The sequence below is a fragment of the Etheostoma cragini genome, chromosome 12 (assembly GCF_013103735.1).
Source record: "Etheostoma cragini isolate CJK2018 chromosome 12, CSU_Ecrag_1.0, whole genome shotgun sequence".
Classification (NCBI taxonomy): domain Eukaryota; kingdom Metazoa; phylum Chordata; class Actinopteri; order Perciformes; family Percidae; genus Etheostoma; species Etheostoma cragini.
Window position 1 is genome coordinate 7,931,752 of NC_048418.1, and position 16,759 is coordinate 7,948,510.

At 41.3% G+C, this 16,759-nt stretch overlaps 1 protein-coding gene across 1 annotated transcript in view; it reads right to left on the reverse strand.

The window, feature by feature from the left end:
• Positions 1-16,759, reverse strand: part of dnm3b (dynamin 3b) — an 18,977-nt gene extending 2,218 nt beyond the window's left edge. Inside the window, exons 1-16 of the mRNA XM_034887844.1 lie at positions 16,531-16,759; positions 14,449-14,522; positions 14,053-14,202; positions 12,529-12,732; positions 11,514-11,612; positions 11,081-11,241; positions 10,591-10,733; positions 10,272-10,407; positions 9,473-9,540; positions 8,718-8,856; positions 8,434-8,520; positions 7,567-7,637; positions 7,335-7,389; positions 5,468-5,581; positions 1,279-1,388; positions 389-503 (exon numbers count right to left, since the gene is read on the reverse strand). Coding sequence (XP_034743735.1) covers positions 389-503; positions 1,279-1,388; positions 5,468-5,581; positions 7,335-7,389; positions 7,567-7,637; positions 8,434-8,520; positions 8,718-8,856; positions 9,473-9,540; positions 10,272-10,407; positions 10,591-10,733; positions 11,081-11,241; positions 11,514-11,612; positions 12,529-12,732; positions 14,053-14,202; positions 14,449-14,522; positions 16,531-16,691 — 1,887 coding nt within the window. The 5' untranslated portion in view covers positions 16,692-16,759. The remainder of the gene's footprint in view (positions 1-388; positions 504-1,278; positions 1,389-5,467; positions 5,582-7,334; positions 7,390-7,566; positions 7,638-8,433; positions 8,521-8,717; positions 8,857-9,472; positions 9,541-10,271; positions 10,408-10,590; positions 10,734-11,080; positions 11,242-11,513; positions 11,613-12,528; positions 12,733-14,052; positions 14,203-14,448; positions 14,523-16,530) is intronic.

The window sequence follows — 16,759 nt, forward strand, 5'->3', positions numbered from 1 at the left end:
ACACACACACACACACACACACACACACACACACACACACACACACACGAAGCTTACAGTTTTTCAGATATAATGGCATGTGCACTGTGAAATGTAAATGATAGAAAACTTTAAAAATGTGTAATGTCCAGCATGGCATACCTTTTCAAATTTTGAGGGTTTCAAATATTCTAAAAATTAGTCTAATAGAAGGTAGGAGATGAAATAATATTATTGTAAATGAGGACAGGTGAATACAGTTAATATTATTACGTTAGGATCAGGCATAAAAAGGGTAAGCAAAGTAAAGAAAAGAAAGTCATGAATGTAACTATGGTGCTATGAATCCTGGACGGCTACCAGAAGCATTAAAAGATCAATTAAATGGAGAATGAATGTGTTTGCTAACCGCCACGACTTTCTCAGGATAGACCCCGGCACGTAGAAGAGACGATTTCCAGCTGTCCACATCATCCTGAGAGTCGCAGGCCAACTCCAGGGTGCGATTGTCCTTGTACACATTCCTAAACACCATGCCACAGGAGAACATGCAGTCAACACCAAGTGGAGGACAACCTTTAATTAAATAAAAATTACAAATTTGATCTAACTAATCATTAGGGATTCATTATTTAGGAACATGGAGACAGTGCTTCCCATTGTTAAAAAAAGTTTTCCACAGAAAGATATAAACTCTGACATCTGGAAGTATTGACAGTATTAGGTTATGTGCCTCCTTCCAAGTGGGATATTTTGTTGTTTAACCCTTTCTTGGGTTTCCAGCCAAAAGGGATGAAGAAACTGAAATACCATGAAAGGTTTTACAGGACGTTCTGCACAAATTACTAAAAGTCCAGCCCTGATACTAAACATTATATACATTTTCACCACGTTATGGATAGGTTTCCGAGCGTTTCTATTATCCTCAACCTAGTATTACAACATCAATGCTTTAAAAATGACTCTTTATTTTAGCCCCCAAGTAATAATTCACTGTAAAATGTCAGGTAAACAACTTCTTTGGGATTCTTGAACACACTACATTTAAATGACAACCTAAACTGAGCTGAAGATCTTTTAGAAATCGGTGCAACTTGTCCAGCCTGCAGCAATTCATTCAGTACATGCAGACATACATACTTTACTAAACACATAATCCAAAACATATTTCAGCAGCCGCACCAGCACACAGGCCTTGGACTCTCAAACTCCATCTATTGCGTGTGATTGCTTTCAAGAGTTTTATTTACAGCTAAATGAAAATAGAATAAATGAAAATGTTACGATCTCACAGCTGACCTTGACTCTGTATTGAAAATACAGAATATGTGCTTGCTGGACATGAAACTCTTCTCCACATCGCGGACTTTCAGGTTGTCCAGAGGGAGCATGTACTTCTTCTCCTTCTCCTGTGAATGAGGAAAACAGAAGGTATGCATCATGAGCTAATTTTATGACCAATGCAATTTGCTCCGTTTGTTATTTTCATGAATTCTTGTGCAATGGAATTGGTGCAAATTGTGCAAGAATATGTCCATAAGAGTAAGGTGAAATCAGGTTTTTAAAGGGGGGGTAAGCAAAAAGAAAGGGGGTGACAGGAGGGAGGAGGAATGGGGGAGAAATAAGAGTGGAAGGTAGGAGGGGGGAGTGGGTGGAGAAGGGGGAAGCAGAAAGAAGGGAGAAGGAGAGCACATGTGGAAGTCATTAGAGTGTGGGTCAAGACACAGTCGTTCTTTACGATGCGTTGTGCCGCGGAAAGCTGGAAGCTAAAGGCTGAGTAAACTGGTTAAGGCGGGGAAAACACAGGTATACCAGTATGTAACCACTGGAGGTCCAGGGCTCAAACACAATGTTCATCATTTGAGGTAGAAGCTCGAGGATGGTTATGACAAATTCAAAGAGGCCCTGCGATGAATGCTTTGGTTGGAGAAACTTCTTTATACACTTCCTCCTAGCCTCCATCTTTCCTAACTCTCGCTGTCTTTTTTTTTTTTTTATCCCTCCCCCTCTATATTTTCTCAATATTTTTTCTTTCCATTCCAGAGGGGCCCACTTCCTGCTTGATTTTTTTTTTTTTTTGGAGGGAGCGAGAGAGGGAGAGATTAAATGACAGCCTGGCGTTAAAACTCAACATCTGGTAGTGCTTAGCAGCACACAGACCCAGGGAAGGAGGGAGAAGTTAAAGAGACGGCGGGCGAAAGGAGGAGAGTCCAAGAAGAAGTAGAAGAAACACAAAAGGGGATTTGCAAAAGATTTGCGGAAGAAAGGCCAGATCTGTTCCGACGGTCCGGGAAGAGGTGGTAGATGGTCGCAGGTAAGAATTAAAGAGGATGAGTGGGGAAGAAGAAAGAGAAGACAAGTAAACTCTGCAGACTCTGCTACGTTGTATTCCCCAAGGGGTCACTGCAGCCCTTATATGGTCACACAGGTCCCCTCCCTCTTCCTCTCTCTCCCTCTTTCTCACTCACTCACCCCAAACCCCCCTCCCCCCTCCGTCTCTCTCTTTCCCTCTTTTTTGTAATATCCCCTCCCTGAACGAGCAGCCAGTCTGTCCCAGTCGTCTGAGCGAATATGCCACGTCAAGGCTGGATACTCTTCATGGCCGGCGTGACCAAAATGGACCACGAGGGGACCCAGAGCTCAAACGTCTACCAAAAAAAATAAACACGCCAAGAGACGTGCACCAAAAGGCTGGGGAAGGCGGCAAACACGGATGAGGCGAATTGCGGTTTTGAGGTGTTTTCGATAGACGGGATCCTTGCTGCCAAAATGGAGAAGGGCGAAGGGAGGGCACAGATGAGAGAGCCGCCCGCAAGCATCAGGAATGGCAGAAAACAGCACACAAGGCCTGGCTCTTAACTCCGGCTCCGTCCACCCAGTGTTCAGACTACCTGTTCATTATCATACTGGTGTACAGTAGTCTGCACATTGGTTAGACTGGGCATGGACCCTCTTCTGTCAGTCTGTCTTTCTGTGTTGCTCTCTCTGTCTCTCTGTTGGTATTTCAAGTCTCCAAGATGTTTTATTTTTTTGCATCTGTTCCTTCCTTCTCCCCTTTTGCTTTTTTTAATCTATTTTACAATCTGTGATTATGTGATCTAAAATAATCTGTATTTTGTCCTAAATGCATTCTAACACTCAGCACTTCCTTTTCACTTCTTTTTTTGGAATAAACATACATTACCACTATAACACTAACTGCAGATTTGACAAAATGCTGTGAAAATCTAGGGGTAAAAGAATCTTAATTGTCAGCCGGGATGCTAAATAAAAAGAATTTTAAAAAGATTTAAAGCCCAAACTCACAAAATGGTCGAGCTCACAAAATTTTATAGCATGAATGAGTAAGTGTGCAGGCTGCTGGCCTGGTGCTCTGATGAAGATGTGGTCCACTAGAAGGGGGTGGAGCGAAGGCGGCTGCAAAGCATCTAACGCAGGCCAAAGGAACGAGGGACAATCAATCAAGTGGAGTTTGAATATACAGCCAGACACCTCCGGGGAAGTTATTTCAGTGGGTGGCCAAAATTGAGTTTTAAGGCTTTAAGGATGCAAACTAGTGCTGTGGTGTCAAATAACTGCAATTGTCTGGTAGGATAAGTGCTCTGCAGATGGTGCATGAAATACATCAGCTACAGCCACAGTGCACAAAAATATATGTACACAAAGGATGTGTTACATTTGACTGCTCAGTTAAATGAGTGTTAGTCTATTGCAAGCTCTTATGTTGTTGGTTTGTGGTATGGTAAGTCAAAGAGTGGACTGGAGTTGAATGTTACCCATTATATAGGGCCAAAACAGTTACTCAGTGTCATAGAGTGATAGCTGCTTATGAAGTTGAAGGTCAGAAATGGAGATATTGATAATTAATGGAGGGGTTCCTTTCTGCTAAAACATTGGAGTCTGATGTTTGGATCAAAAACCTGATCGTGCGTTTTGAACGTGATTTTCCTGCTAAGAATGCAAGCAGTTCCAAAGTAACTGCAAACCACACCAAGAGAAAAGAAGGGTGTGTGTGTGTGTGTACACACACATGCATGCATATGCAACTATAGAAAGTTCACAGGGTGTAAAACAGAAATATACAAGGCGAAGCCAGCGAAGTCTATAATTTCCTACATCACCACACTAACGTAGCAAATGTGATGTCTGAGGGCTGAGCGTGCGTTCATATATTTTGGGTGTCTGAGTGAACATTTGGTTGGGATTGGGACTGTTCCAAATTTGCAGAAAAGAAGCAAATGCCTCCCAGTGGAAAGAGGTGGGGAAGGAAGAAAGACAGAAAAGAAGGGAAACTCAGAGACAAAAGGGAAAGATGAATGGATAGGAGAAGTGAATGACAAAAACCATGGCCAAACTCTTCACATACGTAACAGTGACTCTTCAAAGGTTGCTCCCAAACTGTCTATTAAGTTGACCTACATTAAAGTAGACCAACATGTAAAAAAACCTACTTTAAAATCCAGGCTGAAGGGAGCACTATCTCTATCAATTTTTCTTTTTACACAAACACAGATTCCACTCTGTGTGTCTCTCGTGGAACTGCACCCCAGCAAGAGACTAAGCAAGGTCTGACAAACAAACAACCATGCAGCAACAACACCAACAACTGGCTGAAGGAGTTGCAGTGTGTCTGCCTATCTACACTTGCTGTGCAGAATATCCTCCAACCTGTACAGCAGGCACAGACAGGCAGGTAGACATCAGCCCGCCAAACAAGCCAGCAGCGCGGGTGAAATGCTGCATCCTGTTGATGCAGAGTGGTACAAATGGTGAGCTTTTCTCACAAAATAGTATGCTGTTGTTTGTCTTATTGATGTACAGTATTATCAATCATAATGAAAATTTGAATAATAAAATTCTGCTTTAAAAAACAAGTCATAACAAGTCATTTATTAACCATCTAAGAAGTTAACTGCTGGTTTTATTCTGCACAACATCTGACTGTTATCCATCCGTCTTAGTTGATTACATAAAGATCAATTCAACATAAAAATATCTTTCCCATTTTCAGGACTTTTCACACAAGTCATTTGCTTTCCACCACGGCAAAACATAGAACTGGCACATATTTATATCTGAGCCACCTTTAAAGCTGCAGTAGGTTAAATGCAAAATAAAGCCAATATTTGAAGTATAGTGAGACCTCTTCCGCCAGCTCTCCCTCTCTTCTCTTTGTCGCGCAGGCAATGCATGCTCAGAACAGCCAATAGGAATGCTCTTGCTCTTTGAAATGACCTGGGATTGACCAAAGTCTACCGTCACGGCTAGATTTTCTGACGCCAGAATACAGAGCCAAGAAGAGACTACTTGAATTACAATAGGCCGAAAGATTATTATGGAATCTTTGCCCCATGACGCCAACAATAAAGTGCCTAGCACAGCTTTAAATGATCCTCATCCTGATCTAAAGGCCCTAAAAATGATTTTTAAACATGTCATGTTTAAACACTCAATGTTATTGTAAAAATGATAGCAGCTTTAAACTGACCTCGTCATCCTTGAACCAGGAGAGGCTCTCGGCAGTCAGCACAAACCAGTACTCTTTGGCTCCCCCCTTCATGATGCTGATGTTGTTGATGGTCAGCCAGCCTTTGCGAATGACCTGATGGGAGAGTGAGGTCAGAAAGTCATTCAAGTAAAACACAAAACAAAAAAACAAGAAGACGACAGAAGCTCTTAATCCATAATTATTTAGATAAAAAAAAAAAACGTACATCTACAATGTAAGACAGGTGAGTAGGAGGTGGAGAAGTAGTTCAAGAGAGTTACAAGGAAAAACTCACGCACACAGTCTCATTTGCAAAAAATATAAAGTTTTAATAATAGGCAACGGTACTGGCTTGGGGATGGTCTAGTACTGAAATGTTGCCTATGATTAAAACTTTATAGCTTTTGCAAGTAAGACAGTGTGCAGGAGTTGTTCTTGGCAGTGATTAAAAAAAACAAATGATGGCTAAAGCTAGCCCAAAAGAATCTGTGCAGGTAATCAATGCATGAATTTCGATGAAATGTGTATGAAGATCCGGTTAGGTGTGTCATTGTGTCTTTGTGACTCACTCTGAGCCCAGCATGTGACTGTGTCTCAGTGCAGTCCCATTCAAGGAACTGTGTGCTTCACAAGCAGAGGCCAGTGTTAGCTTGTTAAGTGACCATTGTGTTAAGTGCTTCAAGCACACAATAAAGCATGTGTGTGTCAGCTGTGTTAGGGGTAATAACAAGACAAGCCCCTCACAAACAGGCCTTGGGGCACAGTGACCCAAGGCCAAGTGATTATTAGGTAAGATTACTGTCAGTCTTGCACCGCCTAAGACTCACTAGGGAGGTTACCCAAATTATTACAAAGCAGAAATTACTTTCTGTCATAGGCAAAAATTACAGTGGTGTTTTGTGGCTGGATCCGTAGCAGGATACTAAAAGAAATCCCTTACACTTTTAGTCTTAGAGAGGATATTTTGCCAAAACTGCCAAACCAGGGATAATTTAATGTCTAGCTGGCAACCCCCTGTAGTCTGCGGACACTGGTGGGTGGAGGGGGTGTTAGACAGTAAACGGTTAGAGAGAAAACTCTTACAATCAGGCCTGATGCGGGAGGAGAGGAGGCCTGCAACAGGAAGGAATGTGGGGGATTTAGAAACCTCGTGGTACTAAAAAAAAAAAAAAAAAACTTTTCTAGTGCAACTTGTTTTAAAGAAAACGGCTCTGCCCAACAGTAGCTTACTCAGCTAATTTGCCATTCTTGAACGGGAAAATTGATTACGCAGCAGCGCTGGAGAGCACCACACAATGGGCAGAAGTGTTACTGCAGGCACAAATGACATTGCAAACCATTACCCACAATGAGCGATACTCACCAACAGACACCCATAAGAGGGCAGCTGAGATTCTCACTAAGGGATGGGGATGAAATGCAAAGTGGCACCTTGATGACACAGGAAGGGTTCAAACAAAGGGAAATGTCTCAACAACAACACCGGTGATGATGGTGGCATAAAGTAATAGAACCCAGTGTGATTTTACTGAGATAAAAATCATAAAAACCAAAGAAGCAAACAAACCACTGTACACAACTGATGTAATGCGCCATGCATGACTAAAATATAAAATAATAATAATAATATCTAAGAAAATGTTAGAATGTATCTAGCTAAAATGTATTGTATGCAACATGAAATGTGTACAATGCAAAAGATTGACTAAAAAGAAAGAGTGTCATGGATCAGATCTCTTTCATTTCAGCATTGTTCTCTTTTACCCTCCCTGCAGTAGCCATCCTGCTGCTGTGTGGGTGCGCGGTACTCCCTTGACCTTGTGCTCCGTTGTTTATGTGTGACATACAAGACATGACAAATGTTCACCTGATTTCCTGCTGAACTCTGGCTCTTATTAGTCTGACTGCTCCTCTGCTGCGCACTGCGGTGGAGAAACAACAAAGCAGAGGATGGCGGGAGAGACAGGATGACGGGGAGGGAAAGGTGAATGTAGAGGAGAGAGAAGAAGAAAAAACACAGGACAGGGGTTTAAGGAGATCTTCTAAACATTCGTTTTCATAAATATTTATTCATGGTGACGCTAATAGGTGGTCTTTACTTAGCAAAGCCAATGAAGTCTTCGTGGTTAGTGTTGATGTAAGAGAGCTGGATGTCTATCAACAGCAGAACCTGTAACAACGCAAAACATTTACCATGAAGTGAGAAATACACTAGTTGGTATGGCTTGGTACCGAATTTTGATACTTTTTAGGCACTGACCGAATTGCCTCCTTAGTATCAAGTTAAAAAATGCCTTGTCATTCAATATTGATGATTTTTAATACCTAAGGAGCAAATCTCATCAGCGTCAGTGAGCCAATAAGCATGCAGCATGCTTCTACCAAGATCTAATCATTCTGGTGATTGGCTGTCTACATGTCGTAGAAGTTTGCAGGAAAAACATTACACTATGCACATTTATACAGTAAATATGTAGCACTAGCCAGCAGCCGATTAGCTTGACAGCATAATGACATGGGCCGGGGCACCTTTCTCCAATGCCCGAATGCTGTGTGGACAAGCCATGTGTTGCTTTTACACTTCACTTTTTGTACAAATTAAACAAACCAGACAAACAATGTCAATTAATAAGCTTTAGAGATGTCACTATGTGGATTTCGCTACCTTTTAACAGAGCCAGGCTAGCTGTTTCCCTCTGTTTCCAGTCTTTGCGCTAAGCTAAGCTAAGCTAAGTAGCTGCTGGTTGTAGCTTCATATTAACTTTAAATGTATTATATGCCATTCAGTATGTGTATTATTATGTAATCTATTTGATCAATTGGTACCTTGTTTGTAATTCCTTAACATTACAATGACAGATATAGTTTACAAAAACTGGCTACTGGCATGATGTGCGCATACATGTCGCAGAACTTCCCTCTTAAACACATGTGTAAGGCCACAATTGCAAGCTAATGAGTGTTACCTGGTCTTTGGCCCGACTCTCTCTGTCTCGGATATGACTAGTCACAATTCTCTCAGTTTCCTCGCGCAGCATGGGGAAGCAATCCAGCTGAAAACACATCACTCTGCTCATCACTCACTTAGATAATGAGAAATGTGGAATAATATTATAAAAACCACACTCAAAAACAAACTGAAAACATGAGAATGCTTTCTTTTCTTCATCCATGCTTGATCAAATACCCTTCTATTTTTCCTCCCTGCTTCCCCTCAAACTTCCAAACCCCGATGAACCACACGAGTTACCTTGCTGGAGCACTGGCGCACAGTGTTAATCAGTTCCTGGATGACCATGTCAACACACTTGACGCAGGGCCCCTTCAGCTTTATGACCTGCTTCTTCACAATGGCCTCAAACGCCATGTCTGGGGTGAAAAGTCCCGTCCTGAAACCCACCAAGAGGAAGGGTTACAATTGTGAAAAAAATGGTTTACCCTTTTTGAGGACATTTGCTTAAGCAAAATTGTTTTTTGATTTGTATTTTGGTTAATTATACAGTCCGTGGTTGCAGTAATAAAGGGGTCTGGGAAAAAGCATGTATTGACGTCATGGCAGATATTGGACCTGCTATTGTTTGCTGATGGAATTGATGCTAATGTGGGTTTTTTTAAATGTCAGTTTTCTCGCATGGGTGGCAATTCTTTTGGTTGTGGTAGCTAACCGCTGCTGAACCAATATAAAAACACAGAGAGAGGCTGTGCTGAACAAGAGAAAAGAAAGAAAGAAAGAAAGAACACATGCTCCTCCCTTGTGTACAAATTCCCATCCAAACCATGTATTTTAACCAAATTCTGTATTTTATTTTCTGTTACATCTTGTTATGATGGTTGCCACATACACATTATTATATTTAACTATCTAGGCCAACTACTATCAAAGACAAGTGTAATTGGCTCACTGGTTGGTATATCTCAAATATTTGGAAGAATTGTGTGCCTTTGGGTTAAACACGATGTTGCAGTAGTGCAAAAGCGTTTACAGTTTGCTATACAAATTCTTACCTGATACCGTGGATGTTCTTGATGGCGTAACTGATCTCGCGACGCATCTCCTTCTCATCACACTCCATCTGAGGGGAGAGGGGAGAGAGGGAGAGTCCAGACACTGAATACAGAGAACAAAAGTAAAACTAAAATATGAGCTACATCATGACAAGAGAAAGCATGACAAAGATGAGATAGAGAGAAAGAGTGATTAAAGCTATATTTGTTCTGATTTTGAACATGTAATATAGTGAAGCTGTTGAGGGATCATTCAATAGAAAATAGAAGAGAGAACATATTAGAGATGGGTTGAGTTGGGAGGAAATAGGACAAAGAACAAAGAAAAGGAGAGGAGAAAATAGACTGCAACTAGTGTAATTTAGTTTTATATTCAACCTTAAAGACTGAGAATGAGAAGAAAAAAGTCTACTGGGGGTGTCATTATTAACTGTTCCCTGTGCATTTTCCTTTGTTTTAGGATTTCTTTTTCAAGAAATGAGCGTCTCTATCTTTGGCTAAGACAGAAAAAGGCAGATGAGTCAGTGCCATAGCTATAATTGATGACATAGAACTCTCTTTTTTAGAGAATGAAAGAGTTTTAGCTACCTGTAGGGCGTTTACATTCTACAGTTAAAAAAATGAGTTGGATTCTATTAGAGATTCAATACATTTATCTTTGACTACTTTAAGCCAACAGATCTTCAAATTGAAAAGAAGAAGCCATTCGTACTTGAAACAGGTTTGATAATTGCACCTGAGCCAGATTATTTCACTTGTTTTCTGCAGTGCCATCTTCTTCTATGTACAACATTGTCACCTTAACCAGCTCAAAGGGGAAACGCTCGTGGAAGATGCGGTTGATTTTCGCTCCACCAGACAGCTCAACTGTGTCAACCTGATCCCCTGAGCCCTCAATCCTTTTCTCAAAGTCCACAGAGAACTGCTGCACCATCCTAAAACAACAACAAATATGATAAGTAAAAGACCAGCAATGACTTGGCATGTAAACTAAGAGCTGATAAGCAATGGGTGCCTTGGGAGAAAGTAATTATCTCTTCAGAGGTCAGATATTTTGCAGGATACTTAGTTTTTTTTAACTAAATGTAAATGCTCTTGTGAAAAAATGGGGCACTGACTGCAACAGCTGCTTGGTTTTGCGGGACGGGTCATCGGGTCGGTATCCCCGGTATTCCTCGGCCTCCTTGTCCAGAGCTAACAGCTGGGACTGCAGCTTGCTGCGGAAAGCTGGCAGGGTGTCCCGGATGTGGTTGGTCAATTGCTGTAGAGACACCAAGCCAGAAAAATTACACAAACTATAAGCACATAGGAGCATCAATAAGTAAATTATGTTCTTGGCATTTTGATTTACACAACAAGACTGTATATTTTACTGTAATCGTACAATAGATAATGTAACAAAGCAGATAGCATGTGTAATGCCTGCCTGAGGGAAATCATGAATTATTAGAAGCTGAACTAGAAACAGTGAGTGCGTTTTCCACCTACTGACAGTCTTCCATCACCCACAGTGATGTGCCGTACAATGGAAGCGGGGGGAAAACAATGTTGCTCTCTTATTAATTATATAAAGTGCACTGTGGGCACCAGGAGTAAATCTATGATCACCTCGTTGAGCACTCTTTGCAGTCGTGGGGTGCCCATTTTTTCAGCCATGTGCCTGTATGATGCGTGGGACAAGAAGAACTTCCTTTCCGCATCCAGAGCTGCCTTAATATCTTTCCTCCCATCGATGTCCTTCTGACTGCGATTCACTACTCCAATATAACCTGGGAAGGAATAAATGGCACAAATTGAGAAAAATAATAAGAATGATAATCCCGGGAGACAAAGGCAGAGACAGAATGAGTGAGATTACAGAAAAAAACAAGCACTGGAAGTGAAAGAAGGTGGAACAAGGACAGCGTTATTGGACACTGAGATTACAGTAAAAACACAGAGCGAGACTTGGAAAGTGAAAACTTACCAGAGAAACAGCTAAAGGGTGTCTGGCTGGCATAGCTCACTATACTGTATAACACACAAACACACACACACACACCTCTTCGCAGCGGCAGCAACTTGTTCTCCAGTATGTCTCGAGCATCTGTGCCCTCGTCCATCAAATCCAGTTTTGTGATTACTCCAATAGTCCTCAGACCTAGAAAAGGGATGAAAAGAGAAAGGAAGAATGTAACAGAAATCTAGAAATGCTTTTTGGAAGGTTAAAGGCACCATTTTTTGTAATTGATTAAGCATGTGTTTCACTCTCCTCAGTATAAATGCAACACTTGCTAGTTCAAGTTTCTTACTGTAAATGTAACCTGTTATGAAAAAATTAGCACTTTCAAGATGTCCCACTTACCCAGTTCCTAAAGCAGCTTTGTATCATTTCCTTGCTTTCTTTATTCATTCTTTCTCCCCTATATCTTTTTTCTTCTTTACTCATATTTCATTTTGCCACAATATCCTTTGGAGGCATCTTTGGCTGCTAGAGTCCCATCTCCCGATTCATCCACCTCACTCTCCTTTTCCGATATTATTCATCCCTCCCACAAGGTTATTTTTTTTCAAGTCCTCCTCTTCCTTGCCAATTCATCCTCCTCTCTTGTCTGAAGGACAAACTCTTTGGGCAATACATTCAATTGAGTCCTTTCTTATCCTTGCTCATTTTTTCCACTTCCACTGTCTCTTTTTCCTTTGCCTCACCTTGTCTGTGTTTCTTTAAATTTCTTCATGATTTTCTTTTTCCTCTCTCCTTACTTCTCCTCATTTATCTTTTTGATGCCCTACTTATTCTCCATGTTCCCTTTCTCTCAGCCCCTTCGCTTCTAATAATATTGTATTGACACTTGATCGATTCCTGAGGGGAAATTCTGTTTCCACATTCAGAGAGATCAAAGGACAAGGTCAGACACTGAGCTCCGCCACTACAGCTGACAGAGATTCAACGACTTTTGGGTCAGTCTCACAAACCACAAGGCCACCTTTTACGTGCTTAGTGTACTTCCATTCCACTTTCTACATCTCCCCTTCACTCCTAATATTCTTTCCATGCCATCATGCCCTCGCCTTACCCTGTGGATCCACATCCTTCGCCAGTTTAAGAGCGTCAGAGTTGGCCAGGTCAGTGTTAGCCGGAGTGACGGCCAAGATCAAACAGCTCTCTTTGGTGATGAACTGCAGGATCATGTCCCTGATCTGCTGCTCGATGTCTACGGGCTGGTCTCCAACTGGCACCTTGGTGATCCCCGGTAGATCGATGAGAGTCAGGTTCAGCACTGCACACACACACACACACACAGGAATGCATTTTAAGAATAACTGGCAATACCCGTGTGACATTTCTGTGGCATATTGGTAGTCAAAGGTGGATCATCATTGTTTCCTTTATGTTTTAATTAGCTGCGACAGGCATTTATTAGCAAAATGTTTTATAGTTTGAGGTATTTCAAATCGTCCCAGTTTGAATAGTGTTTCAATCTATTGTGAGGTCAGATATGTTGACCACATTCTATATCATACTCTTCTACTCTTCAATCTAAAGAGGTGACATGTTAGCAAGCATTTTCTGTCAGTCAGTTCTGTTAGCTTGCCGATGCCACAGTTAGCTACACCTGACAGTTAGTTGGTGTAAATATGTAGTAACAACAAACCTCTACATTTGTCTGATGAAACTTGTTTTAATTTAGTGATGTGTTAATCTCCAATTGGTAGTCACTTAACTATATCATATCTGGGCTATATTTGTACTTACTAACAGCAGGTGCAACCGCATCTAGAAGCAAAACTGCTGGAAATTCTGTAAGAATCACTAAGGAAGTCACTTTAAATTGCATATACTGTATGTATACCACATATATAATCTGGTGTGTGAGTGCTTCGACAATAGAAACAATTCCCTCCCAACGTCAAACCTGAAGTTAATTTAAATACAAAATGAAGATGAGAATGTTTTTCTTTTAGGCTTTGCTATTATTGTCAAATAACCAGTCATCTGAATCTACACATTTAAAGATGTAATTCCAATGTTCTTGGATGTTCACTGTGCATGCTATCAGTTTTTTAACCAGAAAATATAAACTAATAGTAAACTAATCATCTAAAATGCACTTCATTTAAAGGCTCTGGTTATAAAAGGACAGCATCACAGTGCCAACAGTTCAAGGACATTACATACAGCATCTGTATAGCATAAATATAGTATATGTATAGCATCAGTATAGCATATGTACAGCATCAGTGCAGCATCACTATAGCATCAGAAAAGCATTGCATATGAATATTCTAGATTCAGCCATTTTACCACAGAGCCATTAAAGGACCTGTTCCACTGTCTCTTTCATCTCCTCAAAATCATAGAAATGAATTCATATGCTGTATAATTATTTTGCTTGAAAAACCACATTCTTTGTTTCTAGCCAGTTATTCATAATTTATATAGGCCTATTTATATATAATTTAAATGTTATGCCAGTTAATAATTGAAAGAATGAGAGTATGATGAGTCACATCTTGTCACCGTCTACCTTGATGCAAAAGTGTTATTGTGTGCTGTTACTTGACAGTGAAAGGAAGGAGGCTAAGTTATGGCTTCCCACCGTGAGGGGAGTAAACCCGCAGGTTGATGGGGACGGGAGATATGCCTTTGTTGGCCCCTGTGACACGGTCCGTCTCTCCCTCAATCTCCTGGCGAACCTCATCGAAGTCTGTAAACTTCTTCCCTTTGCAATGGAGGAATTCAGCCCATTCTGAGGATGAAAAATGAAGAATATGTAACGAGGATTAGTGTTGCGTGCAAGCTGCATGCAAAATAATGCCAGAGTGAGAGGGAAAAAAAACCAAGAGAAAAAAAACAGTAACATTTAAAAGGAAGAGAGGGAGATGCTGCATTTGTGTGTGTGTTTGTGTGTGTGTGTGTTTGTTTGTGTGTGTGTGTGTGTGTGTGTGTGTGTGTGTGTGTGCATGTGTGGGTGTGTAAATGTGTGTGCGCCCACCTGCAGTGGCGCTGATAAGCTGCAGAACCAGGGGCCTGCGGGTGACAATACCAGATCCACGGGGCAGAAAGTCCCTAAAAAAAAGACAGCCGATCAAAATTTATTATCAAACCGCATCCGATGTAAACCATGTATCAAAGAGTGTAGGAATGGGTAATGGTGGCATAAGACTTATCTTCATCTCCAGGCTTTTTCCCTTGAAACTCTTGAAGGGCACATTTATTATAATTATACCCTACGTAATGGCTTGCCAGGTACTGTAGACCCTTCAATGTCACTAATCTGGTACATCATTTCAATATAGTCTGAGGGGAATAGGGGCCATTTTAAAACAAAGCAATTCTTTTTGCTTTTTGGCTTCTGTTGCACCAAAAAGTGTTCAAACAGTACCAAAAAAATCGGACATGATAAGCCACAGGTCAAAATGAAGAGATGCATCGCTGACAAGGAGCTTTCTCATTTAAAAACAATGACTACACCATTTCCTAAGGGATTGCACAATAACTTGTTTTGTACTTGTGTGAATGCGTGTCCACTAATGTGTGTGTGAACGCACACATGAGCATGATACACCTGACGGCTATCACAGCCCCCTGCAATGCTAAAGGTCTATTCCAAGAAAAACCTTATTAACACATACCGACCATCAGAGCTCCCTCAATGAGTTAAAGAAAGACGAGCCCACTACTTGTCCATTCAGCGCTGTGCAGAGCCATTTCTGGACAGATGGACCATTACTCAGCATCACGACTCTAAATGAGGGCTGGAACAGGACAAAATCATTGCATCCATCTGGGACAGCACACAGGCATGTTGAAACTACACACAGGAACTGTGTGGACACACTAAAACAAGCTTGTGAAAGACAAACTGAAGTATGGTCAAAATTTGAGCAGCAGAGGCCGATCCATTCTGACTTTAAGTCCTTACTATGTGTCAAGCTCGAAAACACTGGAACCTACAACTCAATAGCATCTTTCAGTGGACATTCCCTGCTCTCATCTTTAAACATCAATACCCACATTTGCTAATGCATGTTTTCAGGGAAATATTTCTAAAGCCTGACTCAATTAACCTTGATGACATCATCATAAATAACCCTGATGACATCATCAGCACCCTCCAGAGCCACAGAAGGCGTAAGATATTATACATTTGGTTTCACAGGCTGAGCAGCACTCTTCATGGCAAATAAACTGATCTTTACGTATGCAGTGGACAGCAAAATAAACGCTACAGTAAATCAATTTAGAGAGTTAATTCTTTAAGAAATTTTGAGATTAACTAGCCCTCATTATCTCTTTAAATACAGGGCTATAAAACAGAACAGTATCATGTTACTGAGCAGACAAAAGCACATAGTTTAGCAGTTGTGAGACAATGGATACTGTTTGCCTCCGTTTCTGATAGTTTTCTTCTTTTTTAACTGAAATGAACACTGGAATTGGTGTTACAAACATAATCCCACTCCTGGTTGGGAAATGATTTTGATCCTTAGTTTGAAAAATAGAAAATGAGTCTGCTCATAATTTTGTTGTTGTGAGTGACTAAAATCCAGGGCGAGATGATGAATATGCATGTGTGTTTTCAGTCTAAGGTTTTCAGCAGGGGGAGCTGACATGTACAGTTGGATGGTGTTTTAAAATGGTCACATGCAGTGATCTGCAATCTGCATATGATAGAGCACAGAACATGACATCATTTTTATGGGGTCAAGAGCATAATAATGCCTGACAAAGAATGCTTGGGAACTGTCGAGAGATGGGTATTTCTAGCACTGTGAAGGAGCTTGACTGCAGTTGGTTCCGATTGGGCTGAAATCTCCAAGGTGCTGCTGTAACCCAAATAGCCTACCTCTTTCCTCATCTGTCAATAGCCCAAGACAGTGGTCTGTGTTTAAAAATATGTATACTGCACATAACATAATTGAAGTCCCTGCTTCACAATGTGCAACAGCAGTGACTTTAAGCTGGGGAGAGATAGTTTGAAAGCTGCACAGAGAGATAGGCCCCATAGGCCTCTTATGTCATCCTTGAGGTTAGCTGGAGAAGGGATTATCCTATTTCTGGTGGTCAATTTTACCTGCCTACAAAGTTCTCCAGCACTGAGCTCTTTCCTGCACTCTGGCCGCCGACCACTGCGATCTGCGGCAGGTCCAGGTTGCAAGCCTGACCGATGGAGCTGAAGGCATCCTGCAGCTTGTTGACCAGCGGGATCAGCTCCTCCATGCCACGGTTTCCCATGGTGCCTTTAGTCGGGTGGAATCGGAATCAGCGAATGGAAATGGAGAGAGAGGAAGGGAATGGGGGGG